Here is a 21,661-nt window from a genome sequence, read left to right as displayed (position 1 = left end):
ATTTTTTTGGGCAAAATGCTAAAAATACCCATTCTGGTAGTGTAGTGCTGAAAATACCCGTTTGGATACTCATTTCCTTTTTGGGTATCCTGTTTTGTACTAGATACCCATTTGTCAAATGGGTATCCAGTTTTTTTTTTTTTTTGTGATACGCATTTTTCAAATGTGTATCCCAATGGTAATACCCAAATCTCAAATGCGTATTACACTTATCCAATTACAAAATGTGTAACTAAAACGGTATTTTCAGTATATTTTTTGAAAATGGGTATTTTGAGCAAATTTAACCTTAAAAATGGGTATTTTTAACCATTATCCTATTTCAAGCCGTTGAGTAATCGAAACATCACTTAAATTAAGTATACATGTTACGGTGGATTTATTCAAGTTAAATAACCAAACTTATTCATCTTTCTGTCAATTTTTTTAACGAAAGATAACGGCCAATAAACTCTACAAATATTAATAAAAGTACAATGACGTAAATGAAAGATTTTTGAGTTATAATCCAATTGCAAGTTTCCTTTCACTTGAGCGACGAAAACACATTTGACCAAATTAACTGTGTTTTGTAAGTTTTGTTTATCTGAAATTTGAAAAAGCAATGGCAAAGAAAGACTCGCGAGTCATTGTCCAAAAACACACAATTGCAAACTGCTAAATTGTTCCCAAATTGAAACCCAAGATCACCCATCGCAGCTGCTGCTCTACCAATCTATATATACACACAACATATATATATATATATATTTACATGAACAGAAAAGGTCTTACCATTTTGTTGCGAACAAAAATGAGGCCTATCTCCGCTGCTGTATGTATTCATCTTTCTCCTATTTATCTATACAATTATTTATGATTCACTAAACATATATTTCGATATTTTAAAATTATTATTTTTGTAAAATTTAAATTATAGATAGGTTTAGTGTTTGTAGAATTGGTAGACTAAAAGATACGTATGTGATAGTGCTGATACTTAAACTCTAATTTTTGATTTCAGAACAAGATCAATCAAATACAGTTTCCTAATCGTGATACTCGGGATGGGAACAACGAGACCTCTCAAAATCGGTTGCCTGTCAATATGATCAGGTGCATTTTCTTATTATTAATATGTGTGTGTGTAAGGTTAGGATCAAATGAAGTGTGTCTGTGTGTATGTTATCGAATTACTTCAGTTAGTATTCCTCTTTACGGCACATAATTTGGTCGTAGTTCATTGTTTACAGTGAATTTGATCAAGTGAAAGTATCGATGCATTCGGCTATATCAATGAACAAAACAGAAAATGTGGATGCAGCATTAAATGAATTTTCAGCGGTGAATTTCTTATAATGACAAAACTAGTTCAAGTGTGGTGCAAAATAAGAGTACTAACTGTATGTCAGTGAACAGGGTTACTTTCGCCTTTCTCGGGAAATGCATAAAAATTTACTTCTTCTACTTGCAAAGCAATATGACGTTTACAGGATTCAAGTTCGTGAGTTGATGAAGCAATATCTTGAAATTCAGCTACCAACTGGTATTTATATTGTTATTTTTAGGATACCTGAACAAGCATTCGTCGTAAGTGTTTCCACTAAAAATATTAGGTTTAGGTGAAAAACCCGAAGACAGTAGCCATACGGAGGAAGGATCACTTTCCAACTTTTATCGGATTGAGCGGAACTTGAAAGATGCTCTTAAGCCAATGTATGAATTCCTATTTGAACGGCTCAACACTCACCCCGGAGGATTGAAATTTTTGTCCATTATGCGAGCTGATATTTTATCTATTCTCGCGTAAGGTTATCCCCTCATTTTGTAGTATGAACCTTTTATGATTCAGTAGTATATTTGATATGTCTTCACATAATATATGTGCTTATGTAATATAATCTTCCGTCCTTACTGCTATGTGATGATAAAAGCTTGGGTCAGGTGCCATTTTAATACACATAATTGAGCCGTGAAAATAATCTGCAACCATAATATTTCTGAAAAATACACAGAAGATATGTTCTGAACCAAATTATGTGATGTACCATCGAAACCATAGGTTCAAAATGATGTGTAAGTTATCGGACTTTGAAGTAGGTCTCTGTATTTCCTTCTTGAACATATTCCGTAATAGAACATCTAAAGCTTTTTCTTTTGCACATATCTTAATAATAATGCTTAATCAAAATGACAGGAAGTCCCTAAATTAAGTGCATCACAAATACACGCAAATTGAAGTCTGAACTTTAGAATTTAATAAGGGTTCGGAAAATATACTCTAATAGATAGTTTTGACCTGGAAATTGATGTCTTGTAAATTTTATATTTTCTGTTTTTTAAGTGTTGTATTTTGATTCTATGTTATCTTTTACCAAAGAATAAAGAACAAAAAACAAATAATTCAGTTTAATCTTCTTTTTTCTGCCTCCAAATGATTGCTAAAATATATTTGAAGACATGCAGAAGTAGAGTCTCTTGTCTATTTCTCTTTATATATATGCAATCTAAATAGTAATTTTTATTTTCAAGCTTCCTTCAGAAGGTAAATAGATAGAGAAATTTTCATCACTTGATGCCTTTTAATATTCAGGGAGGAAAATACTGCATCTTTAAGAGCACTTGAATCCAACTTGAGAGAGAAGCTTATTACTTGGCTTAGTCCTGCCAACCTAGAACTTCACCAGATCACATGGGATGACCCCGCGTCTTTGCTGGAAAAGATTGTTCATTATGAGGTATATCCATTCGTCTTAATTGATCCCCAAAGTAAACCTTTTGAAAAGTGAGTTGTATAACATTCTAAATATATGCACAGGCAGTGCACCCTATCAGCAATCTTTTAGATCTGAAGAGAAGGCTTGGAGTAGGCCGTCGTTGTTTTGGATACCTGCATCCAGCGATGCCGGGTGAGCATATTATTTATTTTCTAGTTTATATTTTACCACAATATCTGTATATAATAAACACAGATATATACAATAGATAATAGATAGTTAAGATAAATTATTGAAATGTTTAATATCACATTTTAAGATGATGTTATATCATCACTCAAAGTATGTTGTCAACACTTGGTGTTGAAAGTTATTGTTGTATACCATCCTTTGTCTTGAATTCATTGAAAGTAGAAAAGTTAGTCAACTTTTTTTTTGAGAATTACGATACAATGATAATTTTATATTGGAGTAAAACATACATGTGTCTAATTATGTATCGATAGATATTAGATTACACGGTTTTGGGTAACAATGTGAAAGATATATGTGCTTGTAGACATAATATTCATAATCCTTTAAACCTTTCTGTGAGTGCTTAATTTTAATAATGATGTTGTTTACTTTATACTTCTATCGTCATGTGTTTGTACTGTGTTGAAATTCCAAAGAATAATACTAACTTATGCATATTACATGTATAAATTATGATTATTATGACATGCGATTGGTTCCTCCACTGTTGTTTGCAATCGTGTCTTCTATCAGTTATATATAGAAGATCTTCACAAAAATGTGTGGACATTGCATGACTACGTAAATCCTGGAATATGATTTGATTGATTGACCAACATTTGTCACTAAGAAGAGTTTCCTTAATCATCACGATTTATTTAATCTGATACCAATTTTAACTTCATAATCTTGTAGGGTGAGCTTGATTACAAAAACTTTAAGTTAGTTTGCTTTTTCGGGTTTAGTGCCACCTTTATCATCATTTTCTGCACATACACATTAATTTAATACTTTTAATAAACATTAGTTTGACCCACTTGGCAAAGGCTGTCTCAATTTATACTTCAATTTTGGATGTGTATCAATAGTATCACCACTTAACCATTCATAACAGATAAGATGATTCTTCAGGTGAACCACTTATATTTATTGAAGTTGCACTTATGAAGAATGTAGCTCAGACAATACAGGTCAGAATAGTCTACAGTGTATGCTACCTTCTCAACTGTCCCCAACAATAAATTCTCACATATCTCTGTCTAGTTCAGGAAGTTTTGTGGGATGAACCTCCAATTACTGAAACTGAGGCAACATGCGCATTATTCTATTCTATTTCATCTACCCAGGTATTTCATTAATGTAATACTGTCAATAAACAGTAGTTTGACCCACTTGGCAAAGGCTGTCTCAATTTATACTTCAATTTTGGATGTGTATCAATAGTATCACCACTTAACCATTCATAACAGATAAGATGCTTCTTCAGGTGAACCACTTATGATACCTGTTTTAAGTACCTATATAATTATCATTTAGCAACATATGTTGTAATTTAAAGACAGAAAGCTCTACTTTGACTAAAACAACGATTCTTCCTAAATTAAATTTGAAACTGAGGATTGCAGTAAAATGCATCATTGGCAATGTATATCTTGACAGTAGGTGTTAACCATTTACACGGTACCGGGGTTGAATATTATAAGTATTTTTAAGGTCTATATGGGTCCATAAATACCCTATGCAGTTTAATTGCTATTGTTCTTTGAAGGAGGGGAGATGCATACAAGTCTAAATTTTTACATGACTGATCTAGAAATAGGAGTGATCTTAAAATTCAGGCAAGTTTGCATTTAGCTCTGCTTCTGTGCAATTTGTTTGTTTAGTTGGTATTTCAAATTTTAAAGTTAAGAATATCGGAGTGTAATCTAAGATGAAAATCCAAAATCTATCTCTGTTTCTTACTTCTCTTTCTTTTATTAAGCATATTCGTGACAGTAGTTTTTCTCCACATGCCTGACCTCGATTTTTGTGGAAATTGGCAGCCTGGTTTGGCAGGAATCAACTTAGGGAAGTTCCTTATAAAGCGTGTAATTGATGTGGTTAGGAAAGACATGACAAATATTTCTGTAAGATCTTTTGCCCATATATTGCCACTATAGTCTTAAAGTGCTAGCACCAAATTTTATACTTCATTTACAATGTTTTGATAATTATTTTGGAAGGAATATTTAATTACTAGTCTAGCTTTGCATTCGTGTATATATCCCCTATATAGGTAAAAAGTTGATTGAATTTTTTTATTAATGCTGTACGTACTTTGTCTATGTTGAAGTGCTGACATTGTAATTGTAGTTTTAGGTTCTGAACTCCACAGCTTTTAATTAGTTTCCAGATAGCACCGCTTATCATTGATCTCAGATTTGCTAGCTTATGAGTTGATTGTGTTTTCATTGTTAAACCTTTTTTTCTCTTCCAGCATATGAAACCTCCTCTAGAATAATTTTTCCGAGACAGACGACTATGCTTAAATTTGTTACATTTACAAATTTAAAAGGTTCTTTAGTTTACGAAATACAGTTTCCAGGTGGGGTTAACATCGCGGTGTGAATTTTTTCCTTAACTTTGAAGTGTCTAAAAGACATTTTACAAATATGTGGAGGAGCAAGATATCAGATTTTGTTTCATGGCTTTTGCTCAAGTTCTAGGTCATCTGACCACACTAATCATGTCTTTTATATTGCTCTTTTTAAAAAGATCCATAAGTTTAATTTATTCTTTTGTGAACAGACATTTGCAACACTTAGCCCAATACCCGGATTCTTGCAATGGCTTCTACCAAAATTGGCATCTGCAGATACTTTTCAAGAAAACATGCTCGAGTCAGAAGAGGAAACAGCACTTCTGGACTCATCTCTGTGAGTTTCGTAATATCACCTACACATTATAATAGAAAAATACTAGGAACAATAAGAAATTAGAGTTGCATTTTAAAATCGTTTTATAAATATTGTTTGTTATGTTCCAGTCATTTATCTAATAGAAATAGTTGCCGGATTTTTTAATGCAGTGCATCTTATTATAATATCAGTAATGCCCCCAAATTTCAAACTAAGTGCCAGTATCATAGTCTTTCCGAATATCCAATCTTTGATGTTTGTTGGTTTCCAATATATGCAACCAAAAACAACAGTTATCTAGATTTTGCCTTAGCATATTTAAAAAATGATTATGCTATGAATTTTGAATTAAATTATAATATTCGTCAAAGTTTCATTTATTCAATGACCAGAATTAGACCTTTGTCATTTGATCCAATAGCATTCCATTAGACTTTTTAATTAGTGAAAGGTTCCTCAATCTATCTATATAATCACGTATCAATATCAAATTATTAAATCTTTGGATATGATGCATCTCCTGTTGGAATGGAAGAAATGATATATCAGGATAATGGTGACCCATTAATATTGACACGAATGACCCATTGATATATCAGAATACTAGTGGTCTAGGGTAATGTGGATTTTTTATGGGAAGAGGGGGAAATAGGAAACAGAATGATTTGGAATGCAGTGGGGTAAGTAGAGCTACCCTGACGATGGGAATGCGGCTATTCTTCTAACAAATCAAACCCTTAACCATACATCAACACATGGAATAACATTTTAATTCTCATTTTCTTGGTTTAAACACTCCTGCAGCTACTAATCATAATTAAGGAAAATATCCTGATTCCTGAAAGGCTCTTGAACCGGTTCTGCTAGACCAACATATGTCCCCAGACAACTATCCGAAGTTTCTTATACATATTCCTAAGAGAACTAGTAAGAACTTCTGCTGCAAAATTAGTTCTCATTTAAGTTTAATATTTTGTTGTTGCTAAAGTTAAACTATTCTCTTTGGATAGGTTGTCTATCCAGAAGTAGTGCGAAACTTGAGATCAGAGGGAGGAGAATTGTTGTTCACTATCTGTAGAATAATTGTTAATTTTTTCATTCAAATGGAAGAAATTGATAATATATGAATTAAACAAGTACAAAAACCACAAACTTCTGTTACATCAAACACTGTCATATGGCATGTTGTTCATCCTGTTAACTTTGTATGACGCGAAATGTGAAATGTATTCGTGTATTTTATATACCAGATAATTCTATCATTGGTCTATATATAGTTCTGTCTGTGTATGTTTTCTTGATTTATATCATTGGTTTTCTTGTCACAAAATATTTTGCGAGTGATTTATCTTCAAATTGATGTCCACTTACAAAATACTGTTGCGAATAAATACAACAGTATTAGATAGTTCAGAGTTGAAAGCCTATCCCAAATTACATTTTGATTTTCCCTCTCTAAAGAATACAATTATTAGGAGAGGCATAGCATCATATTTATTATGTTGTTAATGATTTATTTCCTGCAGGAAATTTGCTGCTGGAAAAAATGGCAATGAAATCATGTTGACCTTGTTGACTTCAACCGACTATGAGTGGACTAAATCTGATAATTTAATCTCTGCCCTTAAAGCTCCTTTACTACGACTTTGTGCCAGGTATAATTATGGTATTAAAAAAAATCGTAAAATGTGTTTCTGAAATTGTCCATTATCATCTTGGCTACAAGTGTCATGGTTGAAAGTGACATTTACGTGGAAGTAAACCAGGATTCTTTAATTGTCATTTGATACACTATCAAATTAGCTTTGCTCTTTTATCTTCCTTTAAGTCATATGAAAGCAAATAATAAAATATATTTTGCCACTTTTGTAATGACCATTTCCATGTGGATTATTCAGATGTAGCAGGACAGCTCATTTCTCCAGTTCATTTTTTGTTAGGTCACACACACTGTAGAGGGGTGAATATAGTGTATAGTACAATCAAATCGAACTTTAATAACTCAAGTAACAGAAAACAAACTTTATTGAAACAATAAACTCTGTTACAGTATGGAACTGTTACCTCTCAGTGATGAACAAATATCACGAGAGCTGCTAGGGTTACAATGAATAATCTTCTCGAATATGATAACACTTATAGTGTAAACCCTATGTCTGTGTTTATATACTATACAGTTACAAGATAATCGCTAATTGATATGGAATATAATTCTGCTTTCGAAAATATATCAGTCAGATATCTTTTCTTCCAAGTATTCTATTCTTCATAGAATTCCTTCTTCATGCATATCTCTTCTTATGTTTGTCTCGATCTTCTTTCCTTTAATTAGCTGCTGTCCTTATATGAACGTCCTTCAGTACTTAAGTTCTGATATCCATCTTCTGATGATTATCTCCTGATAATATAAGTACTGATATCCTTAAATCCTGACTTCCAGTAAGTATTGATTTATCCTGTTTAAGTAAGATCTGAAAACTAAACATAAATCATATTAGCCATGACATTATCAAATATATCTAACAATCTCCCCCAACTTGTAAATTAGCATAATATACAAGTTTAACAGATATTTGATGATGTCAAAAACATTAAGTACAAATGCATGAGAATTAAACTAGATAACTACAACTTACAGTCTTTAAAGCTTTACCAACTTTAACTTCTGATAAAAACTTCAGTCTGTATTCATATCAGAATTTGAGCAATTGTAGATCTTGACTTGGTTTCATCTTCTGATCTCTCTGATGTCAGGAGTTGTTCTGAGATAGTTCTTCAACAAACATCTCTGAGCATATCTGAGTTCATCAATCATCCTCCTTTTAGCATCTTTAAGTTCTGCAGTATCTTCACCAATTTGAAAGATTGCAGCCCTGAGATCATTAATTCTAGCTTTTCTTATATCCTGATCCAGTCTGATGAAATATGCCTTATCAGACTCAAGATTGAATTCCACAGCCCTGTAACCCAGAAAGGTAGTTATAATCTTAGCAGTGTTGGGCTTCATTTCAACTATATCACCCTTGTGATCTCTGTACTTTGGAAGATATGTGCTGTCAGACTTAACAGAATAAAGCCTTTTTCTAGTCTCTGAATCTGATTATTCAAATAGTTTGCAGCACTTTCTGTTATTTTGTCATTCACTTGAAGTAAGAATAATACATGTTCCAGTTCTTCAAAATACTTCAATGGAATGGCATTTTCCCTTATATGATAAACCCTACCATCTGTCATGAAGTATAACAAGATGTGTTTTTTCAAGTAGGTATGGTAAACCATTTGTACAGATTCCAGTTGATTCAATCTCTCAGGAATTGCTCAGTTAAGGAAGTTGGATCATTGGTAGTGTTCTGTATTCTTCTTTCATCAGCACTTCCCAATCCAGTTTTATCTCTTGCTTCCTTTCCAGTAACCACTCTTGCTTCAAAACCTCTTGCAACAGTCTTCAAAGGTTGAGTCTGTTTTGCTTTAGTGAATCCTGGTAGGAGTGTCTTTGATTTATCTTCTGATATCAAGTTAACTTGAGCTATGTCAGAGGTTACTTGCTTCTTTGAAATATCAGAACTTACTATCTCTTGACTCTGAACAACTTGAGCCATGTCAGAGGTTTTCTTAAAAACTTTTCTTGAAGTCAGAGCAAGATCATCATCTTCATCAGTAATTTCTTCATTCACAGGAGGCACATAAACCTTGATAGGTTCACCAACTTTTTCTTTGCCCTTGGACCTTGGATCTATCTGCAGTTGTGATTTAGCCATGGTTGCTTCAGGATTTATCCTTTCTTTTATCACAATGCCTTTGAGTTTTGAAAGTGTCTTTTTACCAGAAGCTTCAGATTTAGATTTGACTTTTCCTGATTTAAGTCTGGATTCTTCTTCCATTAAACTCTCCAAGTCCAATCCTGGATTTTCCTGAAGAAATAACTGTCTTGATATTTCTTCATCAAGATCTAAAAGTTCATCAGAACTTATCCTTTTACCAGTAGCAGAAGTAATTCTTTTTCCAGTATCAGAACTTGTCCTGTGACTTGTGATTTCAGCTTTTCTTGATAAGAAACATCTACCTTGACTATGACCTCTACCCATTCCAGAGTTTCCATGGTCATCTTTTTCATCATCCTTCCCCTTCAGTGTCTTATCAGTTTTGCATTTTGACTTAATTATTTTCTCCCCCTTTTTGGTATTAGCAGGTAAGAGAAGAGAGACAAGCAATTCCACTGAGGCTTGGATTTCATTAAGTTGAGATTGCTGAGAAGCTTGATTTTTCAGAATATCATCAATCTGAGCTTGTTGTTTCTCTTGAGTCTTCTCAATATAAGCAACTCTGTCAAAGGTAGCAACTCTGTCAAAGGTAGGTTGGAAGAATTTTTTTTGTCAATTTTCTAAACTTGTTCTTGCTTCATTAATTCTTCATGAATCTTATGTAACTCTGCATGAGTAGTTGAATGGAGACCTTGTAGATGTTTAGTACTCAATGCAGTGACTCTAAGCTGTGTTTTGAAATCATCAGTAATTAACATCTCATCAGCTTTTGTCAAGTGCTCAGCAAGATTCTTTGCAGATGGAACACAGGTAACTGAGTTCCATTCCTTAGTCCACTCCTGTCCTGCAGGAGTTTCATTCCAAGGCACTGGTGCTTCTCTGATGACAAACTTCTTAACTAGTTCAGATTTAAGAACAGTTTGTTGAGGGACATGTCCTGAAGGACCTGCTTCATCAGCATCTGCATTTGGAGCAGCATCACCAGTATCTCCAGCATTTGCAGCATCAGAACTTTCAGAATCAGTATCTTCTGATAAAACAACAGTATGAGAAGCAATTGAGGCTTCAGCATCATCCTCTAATTGCTGATCTGGTTCTAAGTTCTGATCAACAGCCATATCCTGATGTTCACCTATATTCTGATCATCAGCATCTAAATGCAGAGAAGGTGTAGTAAATAGTTCTGGAGTTTGAGCAGCATCAGTAACAGGTGTTGTTGATGGATTAGTTGTTGTTGGAGCTTCTAAGTAAAGCACTTCAGGCACAACCAAGTTCTGGATATCAATTTCAGCACTTGTGCCTGGATCAACAAGAGATACAGTCTTGTGAACAGGAGACACAGATGGTGTGTTAGCCATTTCAGTAGCTGCTTCATTAGTTGGAGTTAATGGAGAAGCAGGGGCTTGAGCAGATTCCTTTTCTTGTGAGATCAGAGATTCCTAATCTCCTTCCTTAGGTGCTGCTTCCTCATCATCTGAAACTGGCATTTTTGCTCTCTGTTTCTTGTATCTTTTTGAAGATGGGATTCCTTGGGAGGTTCAGCAGAAGTCATTCTTCTAAGCCTTTTGAGTAGCTTAGATCCCCCAATTCCAGAATCCTTCTGAGAAGGAACTTTCTCAGGTTCTTTGACAACAGGTTCTGATGTAGAAACCTGTTCCTTACTATCAGACTCATCTCTCAAAACAATCCTCCTTCTCTTCTGAGGTGTTTGAAGAACGGTCTTTGTCCTCTTAGGCTTGGAAGATGAAGGCTTCACAGTAGGTGTTGAGGATGAGGGTTGAGCTGTCTGTGAAGTAGAGAGATATGATTTAAGATATGTTCTGAGGGATGGTTGAGGTATAGATGGATGAGTGGTATGTTCTGATGGTTGTCGTGGTGTTTGGGATGTGGTGGTTGGTTGGACATCAGAATAAACAGATCTATAGGTTTCAGGATCAGCATTTACCAAGATCTGTTTTACAGACTGAAAAATCTGTAAAGGTCTAACCACCTTTTTCTTAGTATCAGCATTTACCAAGTCATTAAAGGCTCGTTTTGCAATTTTGAAAGGTGGAGTTAAGGTACTGGCAGGTTGGGGTTCATCAGCACAACAAAAACTATATATAAGCTGACGGAATCTTGGAAAGTAAACTACATTCCTATCCTCTGTCATCCTATCCCCAATGAAACCTATCACAGCATTTGCAAAATCAAAATGAGTTTGGTTAATGATAGCATATCCGATGTGCTGACTCATTATAGGGATGGCATCAAAGTTGGAACACTTATTCCCAAAAGCTTTAGTGATGCAGTCGAAGAAAAAAACTTCATTCCTTTCTGATATGAGCCTGTTTCAACTGCCCAAGCTTAGCCAAACTCTGCTCATACCCCAAACTGGCCATTAACTCCTGTAGAGCTGATTCCTCCGGGGTTGAAAAAATACAACCTTCTGGTAAATGTAGGGCTTTGCGAATTGTACCAGGAGTTCCACATGTGTAGAATCATCCACTTCGAAAACAATACTGGGAGTACCATTTGCACCACCATTATCAAAGTGCCCAGTTCGCCAAAACGTCAGAACTTATTGGCTCGAAAAGACTGAAGGTTGGGTCAATGCATACCCAATTTCACTGTGTGCAAGATCTTGCTCAAAATGCAACTCAGACGGAGCTTCAGCATTATCAAGAATTGCAGCATAGTTATTTGGAACAAATTTGGCTCCATCAATGATCAAATCCTTAGGTGCCATGAGAATAATTGAGATTTAAGAGTGCCTGTTAGGTGTTTGATAAAATGTCCACTTGCATTTTTTCAAGGAAAAACTGTTCCACTTACCCAGTAATTCCATTAATCGAGGTAAATTAGTTTTAATTCAAAATTGAAACTGTTTCACTTATTCAATTATGTTTCACTGCAACACCAATATTCTGAGAAGAAATTCAAGTATGAGAATGACCAAAATTAAATCAAGTAAATAAGCACTGATATTGCAAGATCAGGACTTAATTTAAATCAAAATAGAAATGGTCATCAGAATATGAATATTTATCAGGATTTATCAATGCATTACAAAACATCTCAGAGACAAGAACTTGCAAAAAAAAAGAAATTTCATTAATATATTAAGAGAATACATTCATGAAATTTAAATTACATCAGAACTTTACAAGATTGTCCTAAGCTGCTAAACCTAACATCAACAGCCTTTATCTAGCTCAAGAAGCAGGGCAAGGCTGACGATGAAGAAAAACAGGAAGAAGAAAATAAGTTATTTCTTCTTCCTACTCTCGACGAACAGAATAGCGAGTCTGATGATTCGTTCTTGCTGGCGGAGAGCTTCCAGCATTTCCTTCTCTAATCGCTCCAGATGGCGATGGTAGTCCATGTAGAAGAACAGGAGGTGGGTGAGTACCTCCTGGGGAACTGAGTCTCATATCTCATCAGGAATGGCAGTGACGTGTCATTTCTGCTGCCAGGCTTCACAGCTTAACTCCATGTTGAAGGTCTCATAGTTTAAAAACATATTTTAGTTAACCATGATGTTGTGTATATGAGGGAAAAGGGAGTAAGTGTTTGAGGAAAGAATTGATATATAGGCTTATATGAAGTGTTCGTTTATATAGGCAAGAGAATGTCAGCTTCCTGCAGCAATATATTCTGCTTCTGCAGTTGATGTGGAAATTGACTTTTGTTTCTTGATAAACCAAGAAACCAATCTGCCTCCAAGAAATTGGCAGTTTTCACTAGTGCTTTTCCTGTCAATTTTGCATCCTGCAAAATCTGCATCTGAGTAACCAATTAGCTTGAAATCTGATTTCCTAGGATACCACAATCCTAGATCAGCTGTACCCTTAAGGTACTTAAAAATTCTTTTCACAGCTAATAAGTGAGGTTCTCTTGGATCAGCCTGAAATCTTGCACAAAGACAGGTAGCATACATGATATCAGGTCTACTTGCAGTTAGATAGAGTAATGAGCCAATCATACCTCTGTACTTAGTAATATCTACTGATTTACCAGTATCCTTGTCCAGTTTTGTTGCAGTGGCCATGGGAGTGGATGCAATTGAACAATCTTGCATTCCAAATTTCTTCAGCAAGTTTCTGGTGTACTTAGTTTGACAAATAAAAGTGCCTTATTCATTCTTCTTGAGATGTGGTTAGATCTTGAGTATGCTCCCCCTGAATAAGTGCATCTTCCTTTGGCGTAGTCACCACAGTTTCAATAACATCAGAGTTCAATCCATCAGAGTTTGCAGTATCAGGACTTAGATTGTCAGGATTATCAGTATCGCGATTTGAGTCTTCATTTTCAAATCTCAGTTGATCATGATCAATAAAATCTTCAAGTCCAGTAATCTTCTTGTCATCAAAAGAGACATTGATAGATTCCATGACCACTCTTGTTCTCAAGTTATAGACTCTGAAAGTTTTTGTGGAAAGTGGATATCCAACAAAGATCCCTTCATCAGCTTTTAGATCAAATTTGGATAGCTGTTCAGGATGAGTCTTAAGAACAAAACACTTGCATCCAAATACATGAAAACACTTCAGATTTGGCTTCTTTTTCTTCACCATCTCATATGGTGTCTTTCCTTGCTTGTTAATGAGTGTTGCTTTCTGAGTAAAACAAGCAGTCTGCACAGCTTCAGCCCAGAAATAGGTTGGAAGCTTTGCTTCATCAAGCATTGTACCTGCAGCTTCAATGAGAGTTCTATTCTTCCTTTCAACAACTCCATTTTGCTGTGGAGTTCCAGGAGCAAAAAATTCCTGCTTGATTCCATGGTTTTTGCAGAACTCTTCCATTATCAAATTCTTGAAAACTCAGTACCATTATCACTCCTTATTATCTTTACTGTATCTTTGACCAATTTATCCAGTTGCCTGACATGATCAATCAAGATAGATGCAGTTTCACTTTTTCTGTGCAAGAAATACGCCCATGTGTATCTGGTGAACTCATCCACTATGACCAAAACATATTTCTTCTTTGCAATAGACATGATATTTACTGGACCAAATAAATCAACATGTAGTAAGAGATAAGGCTTGAGAATTGATGATTCAGTCTTGCTCTTGAATGAAGATTTTCTTTGTTTGGCCTTCTGACAAGAATCACAAAGGCCATCAGGAGCAAATACTGACTTTGGCAGTCCTCTCACAAGATCTTTCTTGACCAACTCATTTATATTGTTGAAATTTAAATGAGAGAGTTTCTTGTGCCAATTCCAGCTTTCTTCAATTGATTCTCTACTTATCAGACAGATTGCAGAACCATTAGTACTTGTTGAAAGCTTAGCTTCATAAATGTTACCACGCCTGTATCCTTTCAGAACAACTTTGCCTTTAGATTTACTTACAACTTCACAGTGTTTTTCAAAGAAATCAACATGATAACCTCTCTCACAGATTTGACTTATACTCAGCAGATTGTGTTTAAATCCTGAGACCAGAGCTACTTCTTTAATGATGACATTCCCAAGATTGATATTGCCATATCTCAATGTTTTTTCAATGTTGCCATCTCCATAAGAAACACTTGGGCCAGCTTTCTCCACAAAGTCTGATAGCAGGGCTTTATTTTCAGTCATATGTCCTGAACATCCATTGTCCAAAACTAGGATGTTTTTCCTGTTGCCCTGCAATCACAAAGACCACTAATTATTAGTTTTAAGGACCCAGACTTGCTTGGATCCTTTGGCCTTATTAAGTTTGTTAACATTTGCAGCGGATTTAGCATCAGAGTTTATGTTAACATTTTTCTTATCAGAATTTATACTATCAGACTTTGAATCAGAACTTACACTAGAAGGAACAATGGAAACTTTCTTTAAAGAAGGTTTTATTTGATAATAATCATAGTATAAACTATGATATTCCTTAAAAGTGTAAATGGAATGCCATAAACTACCACAATGAAAACAAGGATTTTGTGGCTTATATCTAACACACTGACTCTTAACTCATGACTTTGAAGGTAAAGAGTTTATGTTCTTATTCTTCCTGCAAAAAAAAGCCCAATGGTTAGAACTTCCACAGTTATGACACGTTTTCCTAGGAGCTTCAGGAACAGGCTTATAATCATTGCTTTTATTCACACCTTCCTTTCCATTCCTATTTTTCCTAGGTGATTTTACCTTGTTTGCATTCTTAACATAGCTTATGCTTAAGCTGTTTCTTAGTCATTACTGTTTTAGTTTGTCAGAAGTTAATTCTTTTTTAACTTCTGATTTCTCATTAGCAGACTTTACAGCTACAAACTTGACAGGTTTTAACTTTGACTTTTGTTTAACAACTACAGGCTTAATACCTTCAGTTCCTTTATCATTCTTATCCTCTCCATAACCTAAGCACTCTTTCTAGTTTTCACTACTTAATAAATTCTGAGTTGTTCTGCCAGAGTTAGTCCAAGTCCTGATAACCTCTCTTTCCTTTTCTAACTCAGTTTTTAGAGATTCATTCATTTTTAGCACTTCATCCCTAACATAAAAAGCATCATCTCTATCTTTCTGAGTTTAATGGAACATAATTAACTCCTTTTCTGAGAAATCATTTCTTTTCTTAAAAGTAAGATTTTCAGAGGTTAATCTTTCACATGTTAAAGTTTGATCTCTATAACTAACAAACATGGTTTTAAAATATCTTTTCAACTCATTTATATCATCAGTATGAAAGGCAAAATAGTTTGAGGTACCTTTGATTCAGCAGCTTCAGAACTGCTTTCAGCACTTGCCCTATCAGCATTTGCCATCAAGGCATAATTCTCCTCACTTTCAGAATCTGAGGTGTCTGTCCAGCTTTTTTTCTTTGTGACAAGAGCCTTGCCTTTGTCACTCTTCACTTTCTTGCAATCAGGAGATATGTGGCCTTTCTCACCACAGTTGTAGCATTTGACATTTGTATAATCTCCTCTGTCAGACTTTTCTCCTCTGCTCTCAGATCTTCTGAAATTCTTCTTACCAAAACTTGTGCCTTTCCTGGAAAACTTTTTTCCCTTCCTAAACTTCCTGTATGCAATCTTTGTGATCCCTTTCACCATAAGAGCACACAGCTTCATCATCTCCTCATCAGCATCCGTCTCAGGCAAACTTTCAGATTCTGAGTCATCATCACTTTCAGAACTTGATGACTCAGTATCAGACTTTGTGAAAAGAGCTTTATCCTTGTCTTTCCTTGAGGTAGCTGACTTGGGGGATTCTTCTTCAGTCTTAAGAGCAACTGTCCTTGACTTAACACCTTTCCTCTTGCTTCTTTGTTCCATCTCAAGTTCATGAGTCTTGAGCATTCCATAAATTTCATCAAGAGTTGTTTCATCAAGATTGTAGTTGTCTCTTATTGTTGTTACCTTCAAATCCCAGTATTCAGGAAGAGCTAACAGGAATTTAAGATTTGAATCTTCAAGATCATACTCCTTATCAACCAGTGACAGATCATTCAAGAGTTTGACAAATCTATCATATAAATCAGTCAATGACTCATTAGCCTTTAAGTCAAAGTGTTCATACTCTTGAGTGAGTATTATCTTCCTATTCTTCTTAATCGTATCAGTTCCCTGACACCTTGTTTCCAGGGCATCCCATATCTCCTTTGCAGTCTTGCAGTTTATTACCCTGTTTGACATTACATTATCAATGGCACTATGCAGTAAGTGTCGTACCTTAGCATCCTTAGCAATTGATGCGATGTCTTCAGCAGTGTAATCACTCTTCTCCTTTGGTACGGTCTTTGCTGCTTCACCTGCAACTGCAACCGCGAGCTTGGTTGGTTTGTGAGGCCCTTCCTTGATTCCATCAAGATATTCTGGATCTGTTGCTTCCAGAAACATGGTCATCCTCACCTTCCATATGGGATATTCAGATGGTCTCAATATGGGAACTCTGATGGTCTCATATCGGCTTTGAATTTGTGTCTTAGGAGGTTCTTCAGTTTTGGTGGGCTTAGTTGGAGTTTTTGTTTCAGACATGATTGTGTTTGGATCTTAAACTGTTTGTGCGTTAACAGATAGGCTCTAATACCACTTGTTAGGTCACACACACACTGTAGAGGGGGTGAATACAGTGTATAGTACAATTAAATCGAACTTTAATAACTCAAGTAACAGAAAACAAACTTTATTGAAACAATAAACTGTGTTACAGTATGGAACTGTTACCTCTCAGTGATGAACAAATATCACGAGAGCTGTTAGGGTTACAAAGAATAATCTTCTCGAATATGATAACACGTATAGTGTAAACCCTATGTCTGTGTTTATATACTACACAGTTACAAGATAATCGCTAATTGATATGGAATATAATTCTGCTTCCTAAAATATATCAATCAGATATCTTTTCTTCCAAGTATTCTATTCTTCATAGAATTCCTTCTTCATGCATATCTCTTCTTATGTTTGTCTCGATCTTCTTTCCTTTAATGAGCTGTTGTCTTTATCTGAACGTCCTTCAGTACTTAAGTTCTGATATCCATCTTCTGATGATTATCTCCTGATAATATAAGTACTGATATCCTTAAGCTCTGACTTCCAGTAAGTACTGATTTATCCTGTTTAAGTAAGATCTGAAAACTAAACATAAATCATATTAGCCATGACATTATCAAATATATCTAACAATTTTGATTTCTTTTTTCATTGGCTTGTTTTTCTTATCATAAATTATTATGCGAATCAGGTATCTTTTGCAAGAAAAGAAGAGGGGAAAGGCTTTGGACTCTGTTGCAAATTTTCACTTACAGAATGGAGCGGTATGTGAGCCAAAACTTCATAAACAGTAGCTCTTGCCTGCAACTGATTCACACTGATATAAACTCGGAAATTTAAGTAACGTAATCACTTGTCAATAAGTTAGGTATTGCAAAGCCTTCTTCATAAGACTAAATACATTGGTAAGCCACAAACTGGTTGGAAGTGTGGATTAATTGGCGGGAACCTTGACAATCCTGCATTACATAGCACTAAACCTGTGGCTGTCTGTCTTGACAAGGATGTCATATATAAGGGTGCATGTAAATTTCGCATTGATGATTAGTTAAATTGATTTCAGAACTTATATATAAGCAAACCTAGGTACTCCTGACTACCAAGTACCTGGGGCAGTAGGCCTTCTTGATCAGGGTTATTGTGTGGGATTTAGCTTAGGTCTGAATGTAATGACAAAGCTTCAATGCCAAGGATGCAACTGAAAATGTCAAAGGGTAAATCTGCACTGTACTAAAACTTTTCATGATTCTGCCTGCCTACATATTTTAAGCTTAAGTTATCAACCTGTTATCCTTAAGGCTTATAGATAGTGTAAGCGTCTTACTGTGTTTCCCCACTGGGGTTTGAGTGTTATGATCCCAATCCTTTTAATATCTATACATCCTAGACTGATCAATAAAATTCTCTTTACCTGTCATAATTGCTGCTTTATAAGAAACCTAAAATAAAACATTAGTATCTGGATATCTGTACCTATGATAATCCTTTTAGATGGAGTAGAAGAAAATTCATGTGCCTCCTGGTACCTTCTGTATGATGGGTTAGTGGCAGATATGAATTACCTCTTATAGAAAGTTCAGTGTTCCTTTTTTTATTTATAATTTGCCGGTAGACAAATATGTAGATTTTCCTCAAAGTTGAATATTAGACCATGTGGCATGTGGAAAATATCTAAACTTTTGGTCTTCTTCACGCACCCACCTTGTCTTTGACAAGGTTTGAATCTTTGCAAGGTTCTTCGACCTCCCGTGAAGGGAGCAAATGAGATACTGCTAGACAAAGAGGTTTATGATGTATATCATCTTTTGTCAAGCGTAACTTAAGTACAAAATTATCTATACGATCATCTGCATGGATCATCTATGATAAAATAAATATATAAATTACTAATTATTAATTATTTATTTCATCATATTTAACAGTCATTAAGTTTATAATAATTATTTAAATTATATCTAGAAGAAAAAAAATTTATAACTTCAATTTATAGCATTAAAGTTTTTTTTTGAATAATAAATTTATTAAAAATTATAAAAATAACCATAAATAAGATTAGAAATAAAATATTTAAATGAAATAGTTTATGTAAGTTTGGGGCCAAGTGGACAAAAGTAAGAGAAACCTTAGGTACCGCGGAAAGTTACAGAGGTAACGATTTAGTACTTTCAGGTACCGTGGAAAGTACTTTTAGAATTTTTTTTAATCACATCCGTTTATTCTCTAATCCAACAAACTAAACACCCTATGTTACTTACAAGGTCCTTAACATACGATTGCTAGGGACCGGACGCCTTCTCTATATAGCAAAGTGTTGTTCACCATTTGCAATCATGGCTGAAGATAACTTAAACTGAATTATTATAAGCACATCATGGGAATGAATTTCTTAGAATATTATTGTTTCACATATATTGGTCTAATTAAAGGATAAAAGAGGTACGTCTAATTTACTTGACAAAAGATACTTCTAGTACATTTGCAATTCTGTGTGTGCATTTACCATTCTCTCTCAAATTATATTGGATTAGGTATTACTTTTGTATAAAATGTATGATTTCACTTACACTTGCTTCAAATCTTATGTGGAACACAAATATAATTTTATGGTATTTTTTTGTAATATTTCTGATATTGTTGCTATGTTTATCTCTCTATAAATTTTAACTTTCTATAATCAAGTGAGACTATAATCTTCTTGTAGTTACACTATTTAATAGCTTTAAGATAAACTCTGTACCAGACTTTTGGGAGACTGAATTGGATGGCAAATCGATCAGAAAAAGGCTTCAGTGAGAGTGGTGGCATTATGGTTAATTACATCTATAGGTAATCTGCCCTCTTTTTTTGCTGAATATGTCTATCCCAATTAAATTGTTACATTTACAATACATTTTAAACTTCTTGAAAAGAAAATGAGGAATTATATAAAAATAGAAGTTTGTTTTAATCTAGGAGTTCACATATATTTGAGACAGACTGATGTTTTTTAGCTCAAGAATTCACTGTATTCTATGACTAAATAGATACATTAATTAGGGTATTCTCTTTAGAACTTTGATGCAATTCATTAAAATAAAAGAAAAAAAGATTTGATGATTTAACAACTGATATAACTACAATATTTAAACTAATAACATAGTTGATAGTCACGTCGATTTTAGACTTTAAACACCAAAAATTAACATTATAAAGTCAAAAACAGACTATCTGAAGAATAAAAGGAAAGGATTTTCGCTTTCCCTCTTTTTATTCTTCATTTGCAAGTCCAGAATTATTGGATTTTTGTTTAATCTCCTTTAATTATTTGGAAGCCAATATTCTTTCTTTCTAGAATTTGAATCATGAAAGTCGTATAGAATTATTTGTATTACCTTTCCTTTGTAGGCTTGATAAAATCGAAGAAAACGCTCAGGCATATTTTAGCACAGGGCATATAGAGTTTTCACCAGATGATGTCTGCTAAACTTGAGGTAAATCATTGATCATCATTCCTAGAACAGTGCTTAAAATCATACATGAATTTCTTACACAGCATTGCATTTGTGATACATACACATACAACTTCTACACATGCTAGCTTGTTTTTGTTTTGCAGGATGAAACTATGCATGATCAACCACTAGGAGGTTGCGAAGAAGTAAGAAACTTTGTGCAAATGTTGAAATAATACGATTAACCAAAAGTGTGCAATGCCTCAATACAATAAATGTTTACCAAATTAGTTAGTTTTTGCAGTTATATTTATGCAACTGATCTGATAAAATAATTGTTATGTTCGGGTACATTTATGTGTATTGGTGAATATTGCACCCGCCACGTGGTCAAAAGTGATTGTGCTAGCATTTGCTTATGCCAACGTGCCTCGATCACATCACAATCAGTGTGCTTTAACTAGCTGTGTTTTTTTTAAACTTTGCGTGTTTTAAGATAATATTTTAAGAGTTTTAATCCCTAACATCTGGGGCTGGATAAGCTTTATTTAATACATTGCTCCAGAATCCTTACATCTATATTTTCAAGGGCCGAGATTCAATTTTCTTTTTACGTTTTGCGGATATTTTCTACAAGAAAGGTTTTCTCCCTTCCGCGGAAAATATTCACGGAAAGCAAAAAACCCTTGTTAGGAATATTTTGTGTACTTGATGATAAGCTAAACAAAACATCTTAGTAGATTTAACTTAGTTAATTTTGTAGCACCTGACAGATGATCAATTATAGTCCCGACGGATGATTCAATATAGTCCCGACGGATGACTAATTGATATCCATCGAGTGAGTAGTTTATGTAACAATAAGTAATGTAACACATTTCTATAAACAACTTTGTATAGAT

The 21,661-nt window shown here is 34.4% G+C and overlaps 1 protein-coding gene across 3 annotated transcripts; it reads left to right on the top strand.

The window, feature by feature from the left end:
* The first annotated feature begins 564 nt into the window (after positions 1–564).
* LOC141720335 (uncharacterized) lies at positions 565–21,283 on the top strand. Of its 3 annotated transcripts, none has more exons than XM_074522693.1 (16): positions 568–814; positions 1,004–1,095; positions 1,233–1,323; positions 1,399–1,525; positions 1,596–1,785; positions 2,573–2,717; positions 2,798–2,888; positions 3,843–3,901; positions 3,980–4,057; positions 4,754–4,837; positions 5,499–5,626; positions 7,135–7,263; positions 18,020–18,092; positions 20,069–20,154; positions 20,713–20,798; positions 20,924–21,283. In XM_074522693.1, exons 1-15 carry the CDS (start codon positions 755–757, stop codon positions 20,789–20,791), a joined length of 1,512 nt encoding a protein of 503 aa, XP_074378794.1. In that variant the 5' UTR covers positions 568–754; the 3' UTR covers positions 20,792–20,798; positions 20,924–21,283. The 3 variants fall into 3 exon arrangements, 2 of the variants coding, with proteins under 2 accessions (XP_074378794.1, XP_074378795.1); XM_074522694.1 differs by having other exon boundaries at positions 570–814; positions 1,602–1,785; XR_012574242.1 differs by lacking the exons at positions 18,020–18,092; positions 20,924–21,283 and having other exon boundaries at positions 565–814.
* The last annotated feature ends 378 nt before the right edge of the window (positions 21,284–21,661 follow it).

This window comes from Apium graveolens, chromosome 4, assembly GCF_009905375.1.
Source record: "Apium graveolens cultivar Ventura chromosome 4, ASM990537v1, whole genome shotgun sequence".
NCBI lineage: Eukaryota > Viridiplantae > Streptophyta > Magnoliopsida > Apiales > Apiaceae > Apium > Apium graveolens.
Note: the sequence above shows the minus strand (reverse complement) of the source record. Positions and strands in the feature narration are given on the sequence as shown.

Bases quoted from the DNA above. Each gene is read 5' to 3' on its own strand.
- LOC141720335 (XM_074522693.1), top strand. From the start codon at position 755: ATGAACAGAAAAGGTCTTACCATTTTGTTGCGAACAAAAATGAGGCCT. The intron at 815-1,003 runs GTATGTATTCAT...TTTTGATTTCAG, and splicing joins TGAGGCCTATCTCCGCTGCT to AACAAGATCAATCAAATACA. The intron at 5,627-7,134 runs GTGAGTTTCGTA...TATTTCCTGCAG, and splicing joins GCACTTCTGGACTCATCTCT to GAAATTTGCTGCTGGAAAAA.